Here is a 22,731-nt window from a genome sequence, read left to right as displayed (position 1 = left end):
TACATCCATCATGTGTGCAGATACGACGGCGACTATATAGGGTCTGCCATGAGTGCACTTTGTATGCCCTGCATGTGTGCACCCAGGAGGTCCTCCTGAGCGGTGTTTAGACGTACCGGGAAAATCTTATCTGATTCAGGATCAATTCATCGGTTACACTCCCCTGTCACCAGTGATTCTTTTTTGCTGACATTCTGAAAAAGTATTGTGTAGTCCCTGTGTAAGTGTTGACTCTCAACTTGCACATGTGATTTTTTAACACTCCCTGGACTTCTTCAAAAACAGAAAGTCACAGGACATTCCGACAAAAAGTCATAGGACAAAAAGTCAAACACATGTCAAACTCAGGCATAAAGTAACAAAGTTAATAGGACAAAAAGTCACAAACAATTTGTTGACAATTGATTGAATATAAATGAAAAAAGATTTTGAAATATCATCTTTTTATTACATATATTCATTTTTAATTTTAGGAAATTGTTCATAATATAAAAAAGAAGATGTGGTATGATTGCCAATGAGACAACTGTCCACAAGAGACCAAAATGACACAGACATTAACAACTAGAGGTCTTTACGGCCTTCAACCATAAGCCAATATAAAGAAGGTATGGTATGATTGCCAATGAGACAACTGTCCACAAGAGACCAAAATGACACAGACATTAACAACCATAGGTCACCAAACAGCCTTCAACAATGAGCAAAGCCCGAGGTAAAGCCCATACCGCATAGTCAGCTGTAAAAGGCAATCATACTATATCTTTTTTTTTATATTTACATGTTAAAAAATGCGTGCAAATGTAATCAAAAGCTGCACACAAACATAATGATTTTTGTGCGCAAATGTAATGGTAATGTGCGCAAACCTAATGCACTGATTTATTTGTTTTTAATAAATTTTAATTTAAAGTTGCTACATCATGTTCATGTATAAAACTTCAAGAAAAATACAAAAAGAGTGTTTTCTTGTTCAAAGAAAAATAATCTCAAAACTAAATTGTGACTTTTTGTCCTGTGACAGTGTGTGACTTTTTGACTGTGACTTTCTGTCCTGCATTCAGATTGAATAGGGGAGTTTGGTTGACCCCGCCTCCCTCTATCTGAGACTACTATCTCAGTGATGAGCTTTATGTTTCATGTACAAATGTATTGTGCTTGTCATATATATGTATGTCGGATAAAAGCTCTACAGACCTTTAATATGTTGTATTGTTATATAACCGACAATAAATAAATAGCCCCTAACAAGTAAGAATTAGGTTACTTCTTTTTGTTTTGACACCTTGCATGGGTGTTTATAGCCCCGTATTAAAATTATGCCCCCACTTTAAAAAAGGGGGGGGGTATACTGTTTTACCCCTGTCTGTCCATCCATCCTTGCGTCAGTCAGTCCGTCCGATGAATATTTTTCGTCCCATTTTCCGTAGGAACTACAATAGAAGGATTTCTGAAATTTGGTTTCAGGGTTAAATAAGTCAGCTATACCGTGTGATGCATTTTCAGATTCATCACTCGACAACTTCCTGTTTTCCCAACACTTGTATGATTTTACACATGATAGCCAAGTTGAAAGTTGAAAACTAACAACCTAATTTATGTACAAAAAAATTGAAAAACAGATATGTTACACATAAACAAACGACAATCACTGAATTATCGGATCCTGACTTGGAACAGGCACAACCATAACAAATTGGCAGGGTATAAGGAACTTTGAAAATATTTAGTTTTTGTGGTTTGGTCAATTTTTCGGATACTGTAAGCAATAAGGCCCCTTTATTTAGTGAATGAAATAATTGTAAGATGCACTTAGCTGTCTGTCATATTTTATATGAACTTGACCTCATTTTCATGCATGGTTCATTGGTCAATGAAACACTGCATTGTTTTGTCAGTTTATTATATGTTTAAAGTTACAGGTAGATTATATTTGGTAGATATGAAACAATTGTAAGGTGTGCATGTCTGAATGGCAGATTCATATATAAACCATGACCGCATTTTATTGTTCTTTGGTCAATGATAAGTTTTCTTGGTTTTGTCATTTTATCAGGCCACATTTAAAAGAATGTCTGTTTCCCCTCCCCGGGTCTACCCTTTGTAAACAGACCAGGAAGGCAGGTTTTTTTTAGCTCACCTGACCTGAAAGGTCAAGTGAGCTTTTCTCATCACTTGGCGTTCGTCGTCTGTCGTCCTGCGTCCGTCGTCTGTAAACTTTTACAAAAATCTTCTCCTCTGAAACTACTTGGCCAAATTCTACCAAACTTGGCCACAATCATCCTTGGGGTATCTAGTTTAAAAAATGTGTGGCGTGACCTGTCAAACCAACCAAGATAGCCGCCATGGCTAAAAATAGAACATAGGGGTAAAATGCAGTTTTTGGCTTATAACTCAAAAACCAAAGCATTTAGAGCAAATCTGACATGGGGTAAAATTGTTGATCAGGTCAAGATCTATCTGCCCTGAAATTTTCAGACGAATCGAACAACCTGTTGATGGGTTGCTGCCTGTGAAATGGTTATTTTAAGGAAATTTTGCAGTTTTTGGTTATTATCTTGAATACTATTATAGATAGAGATAAACTGTAAAAGCAATAATGTTCAGCAAAGTAAGACCTACAAATAAGTCAACATGATCAAAATTGTCAGTCGACCCCTTAAGGAGTTATTGCCCTTTATAGTCAATTTTTAACAACTTTTCATAATTTTTTGTAACTTTTTTAAAAATCTTCTTCTCTGAAACTACTTTGCCAAATTTAACCAAACTTGGCCACAATTATCATTGTGGTTTGTAGTTTAAAAAATGTGTCCGATGACTCATCCTACCAAACAAAATGGCCGACATGGCTAAAATTAGAACATAGTGGTAAAATGCAGGTTTTGCTTTATATCTTTAAAACTAAGACATTTAGGGCAAATCTTTCAAGATTTAAATGTCCATCAGAATAAGATTTATCCCCTCACAAATTTTCAGTTGAATTGGACAACCTGTTGTTGGGTTGCTGCCCTAAAATTGGTGATTTTAAGGTAATTTTGCAGTTTTTGGTTATTATCTTGAATACTATTATAGATAGAGATAAACTGTAGACAGCAATAATGTTCAGCAAAGTAAGATCTACAAATAAGTCAGCATGATCAAAATTGTTAGAGGACCCCTTAAGGAGTTATTGCCCTTTATAGTCAATATTGAACAACTTTTCGTCATTTTTGTAACTTGTATAAAAATCATTTCTAAAACTACTTGGCCAAATTTAACCAAACTTGGCCACAATCATAATACTAGGGTATCTATTTAAAAAAAAAGTGTCTAATGACCCCGCCTAGCAACGAAGATGGCCGACATCAGTAAACACATTAACAGGTGAGCGACACAGGCTCTTGAGAGCCTCTAGTTTTTTTTAACTGGATGTGATTGTCATAGCATGGTCACATGAATGGTTTGACTTGTCCAGTCCAGGCCACTTATCAGTTTTTTGTGCTCAATTTGAGTGTATTTATTTAGATTATCAATCCTTCTGCTTTCAAGCACTTTCCAAAAATGGAAACAAATTATTTTCAGGAAAAAAATAATTTCGATTTTTTTGTGGAAAATAATTTTTTGACCCGGGCGCTTATTTTTGACCCGTGTGGGGGGAGGGGAAACAAACATATTTTTAATTTGGGCCTTAGATTTTTTAAGCATAGGTCTACTTGTTGTATGGAATGACTACAAGGTATCATATAAAAAAAGATGTCTGCCTGCCAAGGTTAATTTTACTGTGACCTCATATTCATAGAATAATGATAATATTCATGATATTGAACAGCAAGAATGATGAGTAAGTTGATGTTATATACAAATAAGACAAAATTTTCAGTTGCCTACTAATTATGTAATACATGTAGTAGTTATTTTTGTCATTAAATGATGTTTACCCTTTTATGTGTAGGGCAAGAACATGAAAGATAAAGGGGAAACTATAAACAGAAGAAATTATCAACAAAATAAGATTTACAGAGGTCAACAAAGCCTAAATGGTAAGTCCACTGTTATAAAAAATTTTGTCCTTGAATAATAATTAAATATTTATTAAAATAAGATGTGGTATGATGAAAGAGAAAACTATCCATCAGAGTTCAATTTAGTGGATGTAAGCATTGTAATTACTTATTAGAGGCCATTGATGACCTGTAAGTAATGACAAACCATACCCTATACATGTTATAGTAATCTATAAAAGTCAACACTAACCAAATTTGAAACAGAGCATCAATTCAAACGTCAAATATACCAGACTAATTTATAAAAACAAAACATTATGAAAAATAAAAATGACGGGTATGAACCAACATCAACCACTGAACTATGTACAAGCTCCTGATATTAGACAGGTATAATATGGCTGGGTTGATATAAAAATAAGAAACACTTAGCAGTCTGATTTCCAATGAGACATTTCTCCAATAGAGATCAAATGACATTTAAGGAGGCTCTAGGGTATAACAATTTCAGAAAAATGTTTTAATATTTTTTATCATAACTCAATTTATTTATATCTTTATCATATGGTACACCAAATCATTCAAAACAATCAATTCGGTTTGGCCCCAGATGACTTTTAAAATGCATATATCATTGAAAAAGCTCCAAATTATCTCCCTTTGGTGCAAAAAAGCCATTTTTTGGCATTAAAAATGTAATATCTTATTTAACTCATCGGTGGCCTATATTTTTTATTATAATTTTAAATAAGCTGTACTTTAACTAAACTATTATAAAATTTAAGCGATTTCTGTAATTTAGTACTTGAATATTTAAATGAAAGTTTATCATATTAATCATAAACATGATAAAATAGCCATATTATTGATCTCTTCACTGATAATTTTTGAGTTTGTGTATTTGTAGGTCAGAAATCTGGATTTTCATGGTCATCATTCACAGATCAATACTGAACGGAAAACTTAAAGCTGATATTTTTCTCCATAGTGCGACTTTTTTATTAATTTGAAATGGAACATGTTTTTTCCTACATTTATTTGAAAGAGGAAATTTCAACATGATGACTATAAACAAAAAGGAGTCATATCATCACAATCATTGATGCACAAGAACTTGATCATATAAATACAACAATGTAATTATCAATTGAAAGATGGAACGAATGAACAAGATATTAGAATGTTGTTGTCCAAATAAACTTGCTTTGTCTTCTCATTTGAATCTCTCCATTCAATAAAGATGTACAGAGGAAGATCTTTGAAGAACAGATTGAAAAAATGCAGGAATATTCTAGTGAATGAAATTATTTATTGACTTCACTCTTATATAGTGGACTGAATAATTGTACATAGCAAGCTGTGAATAAAGAAAGCAAAAACTTTAACAAAAAGTGTTTATATTATAAATTTGCAATTATAAGCATACTATTATATACACCACAAAGTTATATATAATTCAAATTGTTTGCCTATACAAGTATTGCAATGAACCTATAACAAAGAAAATCTTACCTCATGAAAAGAGTGAACTATTCAGTCACCTATGAAATATTTTTTCAGTTCTATTTTTCATAATAGAATAAACAAGACAAAGATTTCAAAACAATATTTTTTCATTTATTTAGAAATTTCATCATTTTGTTTCAGTGAAAGGACTTTATTCTTTGACTGTAAAATATTATTATTATACATTCCAAAATAAGAATAATATTTATTGTCATATAAACAAATAAAAAACATGTTTGTGACAAAATTTAAAAAAAATTATATATATGTATATATAAAAAATATAAAAAAAACTCGTATACATTTAAAACATTTTACTACCAAACAGCATTCATTGTAACATACACATAACTTTATATTTATATATATATATTTATAATTTTAATCCCATAGGATTTTATTTTGTCCCATGGGATATTAAAAATCCCATGGGATAATTATAGTCCCATGGGATTTTTTTTGTCCCATGGGACAACAAATATCCCATGGGACTACAATAATCCCATGGGACCAAAAAAAATCCCATGGGATTTAACCAAAATCCCATGGGATAATGGTAAATCCCATGGGATTTTGCCCTGTCCCATGGGATATTGAAAATCCCATGTTTTTATAATACAAATTGCAAAATAAATATGAAAGTAACAGTATAAAACCAATGAAATTATTGAATCCCATGTAATTCCGCACATTTTGGTTATATACATGATATTGTAGCTCTTGTTTGAGGCGGCGGCGGATTTGCAAATGAGTGTTTTGCAAATTAAAAGTGTCCAGTGTTAAAAATGTAATAAAACACATTCTTCTTATGGAGGCCTGACCTCCACCCCAACATAAAAAAAAACATGAATGAAAAATTAAAAAAAATAAAACACAGACACAATTAATTCGCTCGATTTTTATTCCAATACACAAAATATACAAAAACATTTGAATTAAATTTTATACATGATAAACAATGAAATGAATAGCTCATCAGGAATACAAACATCTGTATGTACGTCTCAATCCAAATTATGTATGCGTACATTATATTGTTGACATCAAGAATATGTACTGTACATGAAAGTTATAAAACATGGCTAACAGCAAAAATATATACAAATGAACGAATGTTTATAACATGGAAGTGTTAGAACACCATTATCAATGTGACAAATGCATTGCATCATGCTTGGAAAAGTACTTAATTTAAAACTTTGTTTATTATTTTAAATCATAAATACACTGACAAAAAGCATTTTAAACTATAGGCAATTTGTATAATCACTCGAAAAAAAATGGACACACTCGAAAAAGCCCGGACTGCTCTCGAAAAAAACCCGAACATAAATAAATGAATTTAGTCTCAAAATGTCGTTTTCAATGCAAGAAAAAGAATTTTTGTAAAGTGTCTGTATTTCTTAGGATATATAGATTCCATGTATAAAATTGAGAATGGAAATGGGGAATTTGCCAAAGAGACAACAACCCGACCATAGAAAAAAAAAACAACAGCAGAAGGTCACCAACAGGTCTTCAATGTAGCGAGAAATTCCCCCACCCGGAGGCGTCCTTCAGCTGGCCCATAAACAAATATATACTAGTTCAGTGATAATGAACGCCATACTAATTTCCAAATTGTACACAAGAAACTAAAATTAAAATAATACAAGACTAACAAAGGTCAGAGGCTCCTGACTTGGGACAGGCGCAAAAATGCGGCGGGGTTAAACATGTTTGTGAGATCTCAACTCCCCCTATACCTCTAGCCAATGTAGAAAAGTAAACGCATAACAATACGCACATTGAAATTCAGTTCAAGAGAAGTACGAGTCTGATGCATTTTCTTCAACATTATCAGTGTTATGTGGTACAATATATAATGTGTATAAAAATGGCTTTATTCTGTATTTTGGAATGAAAGCATTTTAAGGCTTAGTTATTTTAACTTTTTTTAACGAAAAATAATGTCGGGTTAGTAATATCTTTCTATGTCAAATACTATTATACATAATATAACTTTGTATATTAAACACAAGCGTCTATATCACGTTTTGTTAGAGATGAAGTCTGTTTGTTTACATTTTTGTTCATATTCACTCGAAAAAAAGTGGTCACACTCGAAAAAGCCCGATCAAATCACTCGAAAACCCACGATCCTAGGGTCATTTCGGTATGCGGTATGGACCTTTCTAATTGTAGATGGCTGTACGGTGACTTATACTTGTGAATTTCTGTGGCATTTGGTCTCTTGTTGAGAGTTGTCTCATTGACTCATTGTTATAGTGAAAAGGGACCCCTATTTCAAAGAGAAATTGGAACTCAGTGTTTTAAAACGCTTCAAGTTAGGACCAAATATTTCTAGGCTTAATAAATTTAACATGTTTCATACATTTATTTTAAGCAACTTTAATTTATGCTCTTTCATAATATGAACTCAGCATTGTTCTTACCCAAGTTCGATAATATTACTAAGAGGGTCGAATAATTGCTTTATTGTTTAGATAGTAAAACACGGACCACACATACAGGATCATCTAAGTTTCAGTTGGATTTGTTTGTGTGTTTATTTTGTGTCACTTATTGTGGGTTTTTTTTCATCTTCTTTTGTATCATTTATTTTTCTGTCCAATCTATACAAATATTGAAATATTGTGGTATGTATGCATTTCCTATTGTCCATCGAAATCAGTGTTTTCTGCTCTTTGATCGGGTTGTTGTCTCTTCGTCACATTCCCCGTTTCCATTCCGTCAATATTATCTTATGTAATATTGTATTGTTAAATATGTTCTATGGAAAAAACTTCATAAGTCAATTTGACTTATGTCTCATCCAATTTGCGTTTATTCAGACACAATATGTTTAATCTTAACTCGAAATAAATAGGCTGGAATTAAGGCACAACTTCATTATGTCTGAGACTACTACAGGACACCGTGTACACAAAAGAGATGTATCCTGCTGAACTAACTTTAAATAAAGATAATACTAACAATGAAAACTCAGTGCCCTTCTCCTTTCCTAAATTTTTATCATCGATTCAAGGAAATCATTCGTAAACAAGAGTTCGAGTTCTTGACAAAGGTCAAATGTCAAACAAGAAAACTAGCGGCCTGATTAAAGTGCAAAATAATGAATTAAAAAAATGACAAACAACAACACACAACAACACACAACAACCACTGAGTTACAGGCTCATGATTAAGGACATGTATCAACTCTACCCCTAACTTAGGGCAGTGGTGTAACATTACGAAATAGTAATCAGTACACTTTTAACATTCATTGGATTTAGTGTAAAGACTTCATTAACATGTTTTAAAGTCTAAAATATCAACCTTGATAGCGCTTTAGATAACATTTTAAAAAAAAACCTATAGACGCGAACAACTGCAAATTTTGCATGTAGATTAGTTTGCTATGTTTTAATATATTGTTTTGGTAGACCGATTTTGTATAAACTTGTTTTTGCATAGTAAAATATGATTATCAATAAGAACCATGTTGCACCATCTTCAGTAAGATTTATTGAGCGAGGAAAATACGTTATGCCTTCCACATCATTAAACATGTTTGGTCTGTTTCTTAGCCGACGTGTCAGTCTATGGAAGAAGCGTATCGATAAAAACTGTTCTTATATCACAAAGCGATATTGTCTAAATTAATATCAATTGTAAATATGCAGACATTCCATGCGGAAAATGTTGTTTTCGGCAACGAAAAATTAAGAAAATACTAACTTCAAAACTTCAGATATAAACAACAATAGAGTCTAGATATACATTGAGAAATTAGTTAGAAGCTAAAGTTTATGTCCGTGTAAAATTTGAAATGCTATGTTTTTCTTATATACATAAATAAACAATGCGATACTTTTAAAATATCATAGCAGTGTTTTTCTTATATCAAAATTAGTACCGGTTAGTATTAACATTAATTTAGACTGTTGTACCCATATTTTGACAATTTTACCTATTATGTCTGTTTTGTTCACGCATCGTCGTAAATATGACAGAATTTGATGAGACTGTCATACACTTGAGAGGTTAAGCGCTATAAAACCAGCTTCAAGCCACCATTTTCAAAACTTGAAAATGCCAGTACTGAGTCAGAAATATGACAGTTGTTATCTATTCGTTTGGTGTGTTTTATCATTTGATTTTACCATTTGATAAGGGACTTTCTGTTTTGAATTTTCCTCGGAGTTCAGTATTTTTGTGATTTTACTTCTTAGTAGTATTGTATGTAAAAAAGCAGTTTTAAGACCATTGCTTAAATTCAAATTGTTTTTGGTAACATCTTACAAGTTTCTCAATTAGTTTTGGAAGCAAAACTAATCAAATAAGGGTTTAATAAACAATGCCGTAATCAAATCGTTAAGTATCAAAATGATCGTTCACATATATAACATTTAGCAAATTTCATAATGGATGCACCGAAAAAATATATATCCGATATGCTTGCAACGCACGCATGGAAGACTTTCATTTGATAACAATAAAACTAACTTGTGATAAAGATGAATCATACTGTCCTCGTTCAGATTGATTCGACAAAATCTGACCTGTACTTTTGAATTTCCTTTTTTTTTTACAAACTAGACCGTTGGTTTTCCTGTTTGAATTGTTTAACACTAGTAATGTTCTTGTTCCTATATAGCGTGGTGTTCGCTGTGAGCCAAGGCTCCGTGTTTAAGGACATACTTTGATCTATAATGTTTACTTTAAACAAATTATTACTTTGATGGAAAGTTGTCTCATTGAAACTCATGCACCATCTTCTTATATCTATAAATCTTTAAAATTTCCCCTTATAAATAACTGCTTTCCAGTCCTCCAACTGAACGATCTAAATGTATGAATATAGAAAAGATATAACACATTTCTAACATCAAAAGACATTTACATCTTATTTATTTGTGTTCTAAACATTTTTTTTATTACTCATCGAAGAAATTAATTTATGACAAGCGATACGGATTGTTATTTTGCACTAACAAAAGTTCGCGTATTTATACGATCGGTTACTAGCCAAAAACGAAAGTCAAATCTCTGTGGCAACAATACATCGGAATAACCTCACGGTCATCGCGATGTAAAAGAGCGTCCACGCGGCGAGCTGATTATGTTCATAGAGATATCGATTTGCCAACAGGAAAAGTCTTTGATATCCAAAAAGAACTGTTTTCCCTCTCAATATCTTTTTCTATGTTAATAATAAATACATTTTCTGTTTGACAAGATTTTTGATTTTCGTTGTATCTGAATTTGTCCAATTTATAGTCTGAGGCTACTCAGTTGGTATCTTCAAAGTTCGGGACATCAGCATTTGTACATTTTAATTTGTTTAGATTATTGATAATCATTTTACCATTTGACTATTTATTGTAATTTGGAGCTGTATTGGATTGGATTGTTTGAATGAATGTTTCTTTTAAGTAATGATATTTTTTGTCTATTTCGATATTACCAAGGTGGATAGTCTATAGCAGTGTGACCGGTAGATTATAATCTAATAGGTCGGTAGATGTATTTGCAACCGCATTTAAATCCCGTCATTGCATCATAACTTCAAATAGAATTATAAAAAATCAGATGTGGTATGATTGCCAATGAGACAACTGTCCACAAGAGACCAAAGTAACACAGACATTAACAACTATAGGTCACCGTACGGCCTTCAACAATGAGCAAAGCCCATTCTGCATAGTCAGCTATAAAAGGCCCGATAAGACAATGTAAAACAATTTAAACGAGAAAACTAACGGCCTTATTTATATATAAAAACAAGAGGCTGTCACAACGACAGCAAACCGGATTTATTAACATTTATTTGTGTCCTGGCAATATCACAAGAACCATTACTGATGAATGGTGAAAGTGAAAATCGTCATTATTGAACTTGACCTCTATTTTGTCATCAGTAATAACATATTAAAATTTCAAAAGCTTTGGTTGAATGGTTCATGAGAAAATGCACGGACACGACGGGAAACACCATTTTTGAATCTTTCAAGAACCATAACTCATGAACGGTAAAAGTCAAAATCGTCATTATTGAACTTGACCTCCATTTTGTCATCAGTAAGAGCATATTAAAATTTCGGAAGCTTTGGTAGAACAGTTCATGCATAAATGCACGGACACGACTGGACACTCCATTTTTCAATCTTTCAAGAACCATAACTCCTGAATGGTGAAAGTCAAAATCGTCATTATTGAACTTGACCTCCATTCTGTCATCAGTAACTACAACATATTAAAATTTGGGAAGCTTTGGTAGAACAGTTCATACGTAAATGCACGGACACGACTGGAAACTCCATTTTTCAATCTTTCAAGAACCATAACTCCTGAACAGTAAAAGCCATTATTGAACTTGACCTTCGTATAGTTGTCAGTAATAACATATTAAAATTTTAAAAGCTTTGGTTGAACGGTTCATGAGTTAATGCACGGACAACATTTGATTGCCGCCCGCCCGACGTTAGTTAGTCGGTTAAACCATGTGATTGAAAACAATAGACTGAACAGATTATTAACACTTTCATCTATCATTAGGGTCAAGAAACATTTTTGAAATGATAAGTTCATGTAAGCGTTAACTTTGTTACAGTTACGAAATTTTAGTGATATTGATCCTAAAACATTAAACCGGTCATGATCTAAGTTTGTGAATTATGTTTGCCGTTTTTTTGACATGCATTGTGACGTGTCATCGTATTCATTTTATATTAGAAAACTATAGCAGTTATATTAGAAAAGTATTGCATTCATAAATTTTTGATATTAAAAAATCCTCGCTATGATATTAGACAAATATCGCATTGATATTTTAAAATATAGCAGTATCGTTGACCTATAGGTGATTTTGGCGTAGCAAACAATTGAATTCATCTCAATTCGCCGTTTCAGAATCTAATGCATCCTTGGTTATATTTTCAAAAGCGTACACCAAAGCGTTTTGATTGGTTTAAAACGTTATGAACAATGGAAATTAAACCAATGACGTAACGTTATTTTCACTTTGGGGTACGGACAATGAAATTACCCATGATGCTTTAGATTCTGAAACGGCCAATTGCATTCCACTGAATTTGCTACATGATATTGATAGAATGTGTACATCTACAAATGATAAATCGTGCATTTATGTTTCATTTATTCAATAATTCAATTTTCTCGTTTAAATACACCTTACTTGTTATTACATAAAATAACTCATGTAAATGTCGACCTGTTTTATGAAAAGAGTCATTACTTTATACAGAGAAATCTGCCTTTCTTCGTACAAATGCTAACATTCGTCTGAAATTTCCCACAATGCAACTCGTTGATATTTAAGGAATGACTGTAATATTTTTTCTGTCTGTGAAGAAATAACATAAAAAATTTGGTGCACACTGAATAACGCGCGTAGCGGGTTATTTGACAGTGTGAACCACATTTTTTATGTTATTTCGAATAGACAGAAAAAATATTACAGTCATTTCTTATAATTTAATTCTAAATTCCATTTTAAACCGTAGAAAACCATGAAAAAACGTTGATGACGTCACGGTCACATGACTAAATTGTGTCTATGAGCTCATAACAAAATAACGTCAGTCAATCAGAAGACGCGTTACATTGCTCGTTGATATAAGAAAAGCTTTTATCGAATCGCTTCTTCCATAGACTGTGTTCACTATTCAGTCTCAAGGTCTCTCAAAAGTTAACTACGTGTACAAATAAGAGATTTTATCGGTTGAATTGACATGTATGTGCATCTCTATAGATTTAGATTATGGTAACAAAACATGTTGTACAATTATTGAAATCAAAGGTTTTTTTAAAATCTTAAACAATTCAAAACAACCGACCGTATTAAATGCAAGTCATTTAAACTGTGACAGGTATGCATGGGAGAGTCATGCATAAGTATTCAGAATCTAATTTAAATGTCTTTCTTAGTACATTACAGTAATACCTAAAGAAAAAGAAAGAACATAAAAAATAAGTTAATCGAGTGTATCGCATATTATATAACAATTTCATATTTGGTTTCAGCTGGTTTCCTTTGGTAAATATAGCGCCAAAATTATTAATTTGTGCTTATAACAAATAAGAAAAATGAGCTTATTTATTTGTCTTGTAATTTATCAAACATTATCAAACAACCAACAATAACCCATTACCCCCCCCCCCCCCCCCCCCCAACAATAAAATCAAAATAGACAATAAGGGGAAAACGTGATGTCAATCAATTGAACTCAGTTCAAAAAACAAACAACAGCGGTGGATGTAACGTAATTCTTATTCTGTCAACTTCTATATGGTAAAAGCTAAACAACAGATGTTGCCATTGCAAAATGTGTATGTCTAATTAAATAATAGTAGAGAAGAAATAATAATAGTTAATATGGAATTAATGTACTGAATGATCTATTTTTTAAGGGTGAAATGATGAGCAGTATTTGACTATGAAATTATGCTAATCAAAGTAACTTTGAGCTCTGATATTGTTGAACGCACAAAACATAGTTTACACAGAGAACGACACCATCCATCTATATGTTCTATATGGTTATGAAGACATCGATGGTGCAGATTCTATTGTACAAACTCTTAATTTCACTTATTATGTTACTAGCTACTAGGTGGAAGACATCTAAAGCCTATGGAATCATAACACTAGAGAACGTAATAAAACACCCAACCACCAGAAAGGCACTCAAAGAAAATTGAAGAAAATAGTCAAGTCTTAAGGAATGCCAATTTAAGAAATACCATGCATCACAAAGACTGAAGGGTATAGAAGTATTTAAATATAAAAAAAATCACATATAATCCACCCACTGTATAAAAAAGTATTGATAAATGTGTAATGAATGGTATATAATTACGCTTCAATGATTTGTTTAAGATTAAGGTTTACATACACCATAGCATTGAATGTGAATAGCAAACAATTAAAATTATAAACTCGAGGGTAATGACTTATAAAGAAACTGACATATGGCAGTATAGAGGGTATACAGATGAAAAATTGTGACAAGAAATAGAATAACAGAATGTCAATTTACATGTACACATTATCAATAATATGAAAATCATTTGACATACATTATTAAACCGTACCGAGTTACGTCTATTTAACAATTTTTTTTAAAATTCCGTAATGAATAATGGATATATTTCGTTATTCAACTATTGATATGAAAAAAAATATGGATATTTAGTACAATAGCAATTTAGAAACTACAATATATCCATTAATGTTCAAATGAAGTGGATGTTAGTAATTTTGAGCAATCGTATGGCTTTCAAAAAGAAGAAACAAAGATGCATTTACGTATTCATAGGAACAAATCACAGCATCAGCGACATAAGACAAGGCGGATAGCAACTTTGTCATCAAAGTTAACATACTGTCATCAAAGTTAACATGCTGTCATCAAAGTTAACATGCTGTCATCAAAGTTAACTTGCTGTCATCAAAGTTAACATGCTGTCATCAAAGTTAACATACTGTCACCAAAGTTAACTTGAGTTTTTTTAAAGGTGGATAACAACTTTGTCATCAAAGTTAACATGCTGTCATCAAAGTTAACATACAACTTGAGCCCTTATTCTTATGGATTGTTTCCATTTTCTTTGAAGTGTTCATTTTATGAAGAAAGTCGTTGTTTTTTCTCAGTATTTGAAATTGAGTACGATGTATCAACTGGTTAAAAGAATCACGAGAGAAGTTTCCTTCTCAGATAAAAAAAAAACCAAAACACAAAAATAAAAACGTTTGCCCGCAATGAATTTTCATTTGTCATTTATAAAGTCATTTGGGGTATATTAATAGTTTATGGTATGTAATAGTAAAGATCAACATTTAAAACCAGTTTTCGACTATCCATATAACAACTTTAAGAACATTAAACTTTTGAAATCAATATTACATAAGTAATACAAAGACGGATCATTGTTTTTCTGTAACCATTTTATGCACCAAAAATTTTATTTTCTTTTAATAGTAGGTGGTCACACATGATTTGAGCTTGTTTAAATGGTTAAAACACTTTCGATGTTAAATAATGCCTAGATTAAAGGAACCGTCCTTTAAATCATAATAAGATACGTGTGGCGACAACTCATGTCTCAGGAATAGTCTTCATTAACTGTATGTATTAATAGATTTCAGTTGGCATTTGCTCTATATATGAATTGTTGTTTGTAGATTCCTCATCTACGTTTACCTTATACATTGTATATCACTATATACAAAAACAAATAACCATCGACCTATAATATATCAATAATTCACAGTTTTAAAACTTGATGCATTTCAAAGATAAAGTATTAGATTTTAAAATCATACAAAACTAACATTTTGAAGATGAAAATTTAAAATCACAGAAGAACAAGGGAACCCTATATATCGTTCCTGAGAATGATTTTAACTATAAAAACTTTTATTTAATAAATTTTCAGTCCATCAATGTTAAACCATTATACTTTCAGTCCGTCAGTCATTTAAATGTAATACCGCTCACATAGAGAGCCAACGAGTGACTTTTTTTTATTATTGGTTCAAAATTATGATATTCACAGTCAGAGTTGGTATATATCATACATTAACACACATGAAGAAAACAAATATTTATTAGTAAAAATGAATTTTTAAGAATTAATTTTTGAAGATTTATAGAAATCAAACGGACTATACCTTCGTCCGTCAGTCAATTAAAAGTAATACAACTGTACCTCCGTCCGTCAGACCATATAAAGTAATACCATTGTACCACCATATAAAGTTATACCATTGTACCTCCGTCCGTCAGACCATATAAAGTTATACCATTGTACCTCCGTCCGTCATATCATATAAAGTTATACTATATTGTACATCCGTCAGTTAGTCAATTTAAAGTAATACAACTGTACCTCCGTCCGTCAGACAATATAAAGTAATATTATTAATTCGTATATTTTAACAAATTTGATTCGTTTAGGGATAGTCACATGTTAAACTATATTTTCGAAGGTAGAGAGAAAACGGCGGATAACAAAAAGCATATTGCACAGAGCATATTGCACGGTTGTTTTTAGAATATCTAAACACCGATTTACTTTGTGACGTCATGTAATGAATTTCATGATATCGTTAAACGTTTTGAAACAAATGATATCTGTGATCGATTATTTGATGAAAAAAGTCTTCAAATACCTAAGATGTCAAACAAACAAACAAAATAATTAAATAACAACTAATATGTTGTTATTGTCAAGGAGACAATATGATGTATAAAATTCAAACAAAATCAAATGACGATTTTGATACAAATATACATAATGGTCTGGAATTAATAATATAACAAATATAGCCTTTGTATGAGGTCAATACAGGATATATCGACCCAAATAAGTATATCGACCTCGGACTTCGTCCTCAGTCAATATACTTCTTTGAGGTCAATATATCCTTGTATCGACCTCATACAAAGGCTATATTTGTATAATACCATTGTACCTCCGTCCGTCAGACCATATAAAGTTATACTATTGTACTTCCTTCTGTCAGTCAATTTAAAGTTAATATATACTGTTGTACCACCATTTTTCACTCATTTTAAAGTAATACCTCCGTACCTCCGTCCGTCAAACGATTTAATGTTATAATATTGTACCTTCGTCCGTCTATCAATTTAAAGTTATAACATTTTACCTTCGTTCGTCTGTCAATTTAAAGTTATAACATTGTACCTCCGTCCGTTTGTCAATTTAAAGTTACACTTTTGTACTTCTTTCCGTCCGTCAATTTAAAGGTATTACACTGTACCTCCGTCCGGCATATCATATAAAGTTATACTGTATTGTATATCCGCCCGTCAGTCAATTTAAAGTTATACCACTGTACCTCCGTCCGGCATATCATATAAAGTTATACTATATTGTACATCCGTCAGTCAGTCAATTTAAAGTTATATTACTGTACCTCCGTCCGGCATATCATATAAAGTTATACTATATTGTACATCCGTCATTCAGTCAATTTAAAGTTATATTACTGTACCTCCGTCCGGCATATTATATAAAGTTATACTATATTGTACATCCGTCAGTCAGTCAATTTAAAGTTCTACCACTGTATCTCCGTCCGGCATATCATATAAAGTTATACTATATTGTACATCCGTCAGTTAGTCAATTTAAAGTAATACAACTGTACCTCCGTCCGTCAGACAATATAAAGTAATATTATTAATTCGTATATTTTAACAAATTTGATTCGTTTAGGGATAGTCACATGTTAAACTATATTTTCGAAGGTAGAGAGAAAACAGCGGATAACAAAAAGCATATTGCACAGAGCATATTGCACGGTTATTTTTAGAATATCTAAACACCGATTTACTTTGTGACGTCATGTAATGAATTTCATGATATCGTTAAACGTTTTGAAACAAATGATATCTGTGATCGATTATTTGATGAAAAAAGTCTTCAAATACCTAAGATGTCAAACAAACAAACAAAATAATTAAATAACAACTAATATGTTGTTATTGTCAAGGAGACAATATGATGTATAAAATTCAAACAAAATCAAATGACGATTTTGATACAAATATACATAATGGTCTGGAATTAATAATATAACAAATATAGCCTTTGTATGAGGTCAATACAGGATATATCGACCCAAATAAGTATATCGACCTCGGACTTCGTCCTCAGTCAATATACTTCTTTGAGGTCAATATATCCTTGTATCGACCTCATACAAAGGCTATATTTGTATAATACCACTGTACCTCCGTCCGTCAGACCATATAAAGTTATACTATTGTACTTCCTTCTGTCAGTCAATTTAAAGTTAATATATACTGTTGTACCACCATTTTTCACTCATTTTAAAGTAATACCTCCGTACCTCCGTCCGTCAAACGATTTAATGTTATAATATTGTACCTTCGTCCGTCTATCAATTTAAAGTTATAACATTTTACCTTCGTTCGTCTGTCAATTTAAAGTTATAACATTGTACCTCCGTCCGTTTGTCAATTTAAAGTTACACTTTTGTACTTCTTTCCGTCCGTCAATTTAAAGGTATTACACTGTACCTCCGTCCGGCATATCATATAAAGTTATACTGTATTGTATATCCGCCCGTCAGTCAATTTAAAGTTATACCACTGTACCTCCGTCCGGCATATCATATAAAGTTATACTATATTGTACATCCGTCAGTCAGTCAATTTAAAGTTATATTACTGTACCTCCGTCCGGCATATCATATAAAGTTATACTATATTGTACATCCGTCATTCAGTCAATTTAAAGTTATATTACTGTACCTCCGTCCGGCATATTATATAAAGTTATACTATATTGTACATCCGTCAGTCAGTCAATTTAAAGTTCTACCACTGTATCTCCGTCCGGCATATCATATAAAGTTATACTATATTGTACATCCGTCAGTTAGTCAATTTAAAGTAATACAACTGTACCTCCGTCCGTCAGACAATATAAAGTAATATTATTAATTCGTATATTTTAACAAATTTGATTCGTTTAGGGATAGTCACATGTTAAACTATATTTTCGAAGGTAGAGAGAAAACGGCGGATAACAAAAAGCATATTGCACAGAGCATATTGCACGGTTATTTTTAGAATATCTAAACACCGATTTACTTTGTGACGTCATGTAATGAATTTCATGATATCGTTAAACGTTTTGAAACAAATGATATCTGTGATCGATTATTTGATGAAAAAAGTCTTCAAATACCTAAGATGTCAAACAAACAAACAAAATAATTAAATAACAACTAATATGTTGTTATTGTCAAGGAGACAATATGATGTATAAAATTCAAACAAAATCAAATGACGATTTTGATACAAATATACATAATGGTCTGGAATTAATAATATAACAAATATAGCCTTTGTATGAGGTCAATACAGGATATATCGACCCAAATAAGTATATCGACCTCGGACTTCGTCCTCAGTCAATATACTTCTTTGAGGTCAATATATCCTTGTATCGACCTCATACAAAGGCTATATTTGTATAATACCACTGTACCTCCGTCCGTCAGACCATATAAAGTTATACTATATTGTACATCCGTCAGTCAGTCAATTTAAAGTTATATTACTGTACCTCCGTCCGGCATATCATATAAAGTTATACTATATTGTACATCCGTCATTCAGTCAATTTAAAGTTATATTACTGTACCTCCGTCCGGCATATTATATAAAGTTATACTATATTGTACATCCGTCAGTCAGTCAATTTAAAGTTCTACCACTGTATCTCCGTCCGGCATATCATATAAAGTTAAACTATATTGTACATTTGTCAGTCAGTCAATTTAAAGTTATATCACTGTTCCTCCGTCCGTCATATCATATAAAGTTATACTATATTGTACATCCGTCAGTCAGTCAATTTAAAGTTATATCACTGTTCCTCCGTCCGTCATATCATATAAAGTTATAATATATTGTACATCCGTCAGTCAGTCAATTCAAAGTTATATCACTGTTCCTCCGTCCAGCATATCATATAAAGTTATACTATATTGTACTTATTTCCGGCCGTCAATTAAAAGTTACATCACTGTTACTCCATCCGTCATATCATATAAAGTTATACTATATTGTACATCCGTCAGTCAGTCAATTTAAAGTTATATCACTGTACCTCCGTCCGGCATATCATATAAAGTTATACTATATTGTACATCCGTCAGTCAGTCAATTTAAAGTTATACCACTGTACCTCCGTCCGTCATATCATATAAAGTTATACTATATTGTACATCCGTCAGTCAGTCAGTTTAAAGTTATATCACTGTACCACCGTCCGTCAGACCATAAATAAATAAATAAACCATATAAAGTAAAACTTTATTGTACATCGGCTCGTCTGGAAATATAATATTATACCACTGCATCTCCGTCCGTCAAATGATTTAATGTAATACAATAGATAGTAAATACGAAAAAAGATTGAAAAAATATGAATTTTATTTTTTAATCGGCTAACCGAGTCCCTGTGTTACATGTGTCGGTTTTGGTAGATAGTAAATCCGCTATCATTTCGAATACTAGTATGAATGTGTCTGTTTACAGAGTCAATTTATTAAAATCAATTACTAAGGCTTGTTATGAAGATGTATTAGTTTCCTTCAAACTACCCAGAGGATATGGGAATTAATCTTTAAGAATTGCCGTTTTACTTCTGTTTTTCCATATCCTTACACTTGTTTTATAAGATCTCAAGTGACCAAACAACTCTATAAAAAATGATAACGTTCAGACAGTAAAGATGGACAACATAAGCTCAAGTGGACGACTGTGTGCTGAACTATTTCGTGAAAAAGGCAAACATTTGCTTGCTTAAAATGAAATGACAATCTTTGACCAGAGACATAGTTCAATGAACCTGTAGATAAGATATATCTGGTAGTAAACAAACCATGAGAAGTCATTTACGAAGATAACGTCTAAGGTATGACCTTACATTAATTATCATTAAAACCGCCATCGTACGTAAAAACAATATTACCAAATATCAGCCTTGAAACCTCAATTTGTTGTCTTACATGAGACGGTACTTCTAAACCGAATCGCATTAGATAACCGGGTAATTTAAATTCCAAAGACTATAATTAATTCTGCACGCAAAACGTACAATACACCAGTCATTTTGACTGTGCTTATAAAGCCTTATGTGAGACTGTATTGATGTATAAGCCATATGTGTGACTCTACAATGACCGTATTAGTGTATATACCTTATGTGTGACTCTACACTGACCGTATTAATGTATAAGCCTTATGTGTGACTCTACACTGACCGTATTAATGTATAAGCATTATGTGTGACTCTACACTGACCGTATTAATGTATAAGCCTTATGTGTGACTCCACACTGACCGTATTAATGTATAAGCCTTATGTGTGACTCTACGCTGACCGTATTAATGTATAAGCCTTATGTGTGACTCTACACTGACCGTAATAATGTATAAGCCTTATGTGTGACTCTACACTGACCGTATTAATCATGTTAATGTATAAGCCTTATGTGTGACTCCACACTGACCGTATTAATGTATAAGCCTTATGTGTGACTCTACACTGACCATATTAATGTATAAGCCTTATGTGTGACTCTACGCTGACCATATTAATGTATAAGCCTTATGTGTGACTCTACACTGACCGTATTAATGTATAAGCCTTATGTGTGACTCCACACTGACCGTATTAATGTATAAGCCTTATGTGTGACTCTACACTGACCGTATTAATGTATAAGCCTTATGTGTGACTCTACGCTGACCGTATTAATGTATAAGCCTTATGTGTGACTCTACACTGACCGTATTAATGTATAAGCCTTATGTGTGACTCTACACTGACCGTATTAATGTATAAGCCTTATGTGTGACTCCACACTGACCGTATTAATGTATAAGTCTAATGTGTGAATCTACACTGACCGTAATAATGTATAAGCCTTATGTGTGACTATACACTGACCGTATTAATCATGTTAATGTATAAGCCTTATGTGTGACTCTACACTGACCGTATTAATGTATAAGCCTTATAGGTGACTCTACACTGACCGTATTAATGTATAAGACTTTTAGGTGACTCTACACTGACTGTATTAATGTATAAGACTGTTGTGTGATTCTACTCTGACCGTAAGAATGTGTTAGCTTTATATGTGATTTAACCTTGACCGTGTTGATGTATTATCCAGACGTGTGATTCTCTACACTGAACGTATTAATTACCGGTAATGGGTGACTTTACACTGACCGTGTTGATGTATTATCCAGATGTGTGATTATTTACACTGAACGTATTACCGGTAATGGGTGACTTTACACTGACCGTGTTGATGTATTATCCAGATGTGTGATTATTTACACTGAACGTATTACCGGTAATGGATGACTTAACACTGACCGTGTTGATGTATTATCCAGACGTGTGATTCTCTACACTGAACGTATTACCGGTAATGGATGACTTAACACTGACTGTGTTGATGTATTATCCAGACGTGTGATTCTCTACACTGAACGTATTACTGCTAATGGGTGACTTAACAGTGGCCGTGTTCATGTTTAATCTTCTTAGGCAGCAACCATTTGATTTTCTGGGGGGGGGGGGGGGGGGCTATGGTTTTTTTTCTGTACAAACTTTTTTTTTCGCCTGTGGCGAAAAACAATCTATTTTTTTT

General features: G+C 32.4%; 2 protein-coding genes and 1 long non-coding RNA gene across 5 annotated transcripts in view; 2 read left to right on the top strand and 1 right to left on the bottom strand.

Annotated features, from left to right (window-relative positions):
- The window catches only part of LOC139518715 (N-alpha-acetyltransferase 35, NatC auxiliary subunit-like), a 129,436-nt gene that overhangs the window by 82,962 nt on the left and 23,743 nt on the right, over nucleotides 1-22,731 (bottom strand). Inside the window, exon 1 of one of the 2 annotated variants that reach the window (XM_071310195.1) lies at nucleotides 9,981-10,095. The exons of the other annotated variant lie outside the window; for it this stretch is intronic. Within the exon in view, the coding sequence (XP_071166296.1) occupies nucleotides 9,981-10,000 (20 nt within the window). The 5' untranslated portion in view covers nucleotides 10,001-10,095. Of the gene's footprint in view, nucleotides 1-9,980; nucleotides 10,096-22,731 lie in introns of those variants that run through there. 2 annotated transcript variants of the gene reach the window in all.
- On the top strand, nucleotides 12-5,374 carry LOC139518681 (uncharacterized). 2 transcript variants are annotated; one of them, XR_011663427.1, is made up of 3 exons: nucleotides 12-220; nucleotides 3,932-4,019; nucleotides 4,891-5,374. It is a non-coding gene; the product is annotated as an uncharacterized lncRNA (long non-coding RNA). The 2 variants fall into 2 exon arrangements; XR_011663426.1 differs by lacking the exon at nucleotides 12-220 and having other exon boundaries at nucleotides 2,831-4,019.
- Nucleotides 15,569-22,731, top strand: part of LOC139518718 (solute carrier family 23 member 2-like) — a 69,239-nt gene continuing 62,076 nt past the window's right edge. The window contains exon 1 of the mRNA XM_071310208.1: nucleotides 15,569-15,624. The gene's annotated coding sequence lies outside the window, so the exon portion shown is untranslated. The remainder of the gene's footprint in view (nucleotides 15,625-22,731) is intronic.

This window comes from Mytilus edulis, chromosome 4, assembly GCF_963676685.1.
Source record: "Mytilus edulis chromosome 4, xbMytEdul2.2, whole genome shotgun sequence".
NCBI classification, from domain to species: domain Eukaryota; kingdom Metazoa; phylum Mollusca; class Bivalvia; order Mytilida; family Mytilidae; genus Mytilus; species Mytilus edulis.
This window is presented reverse-complemented; position numbering and strand designations above follow the sequence as displayed.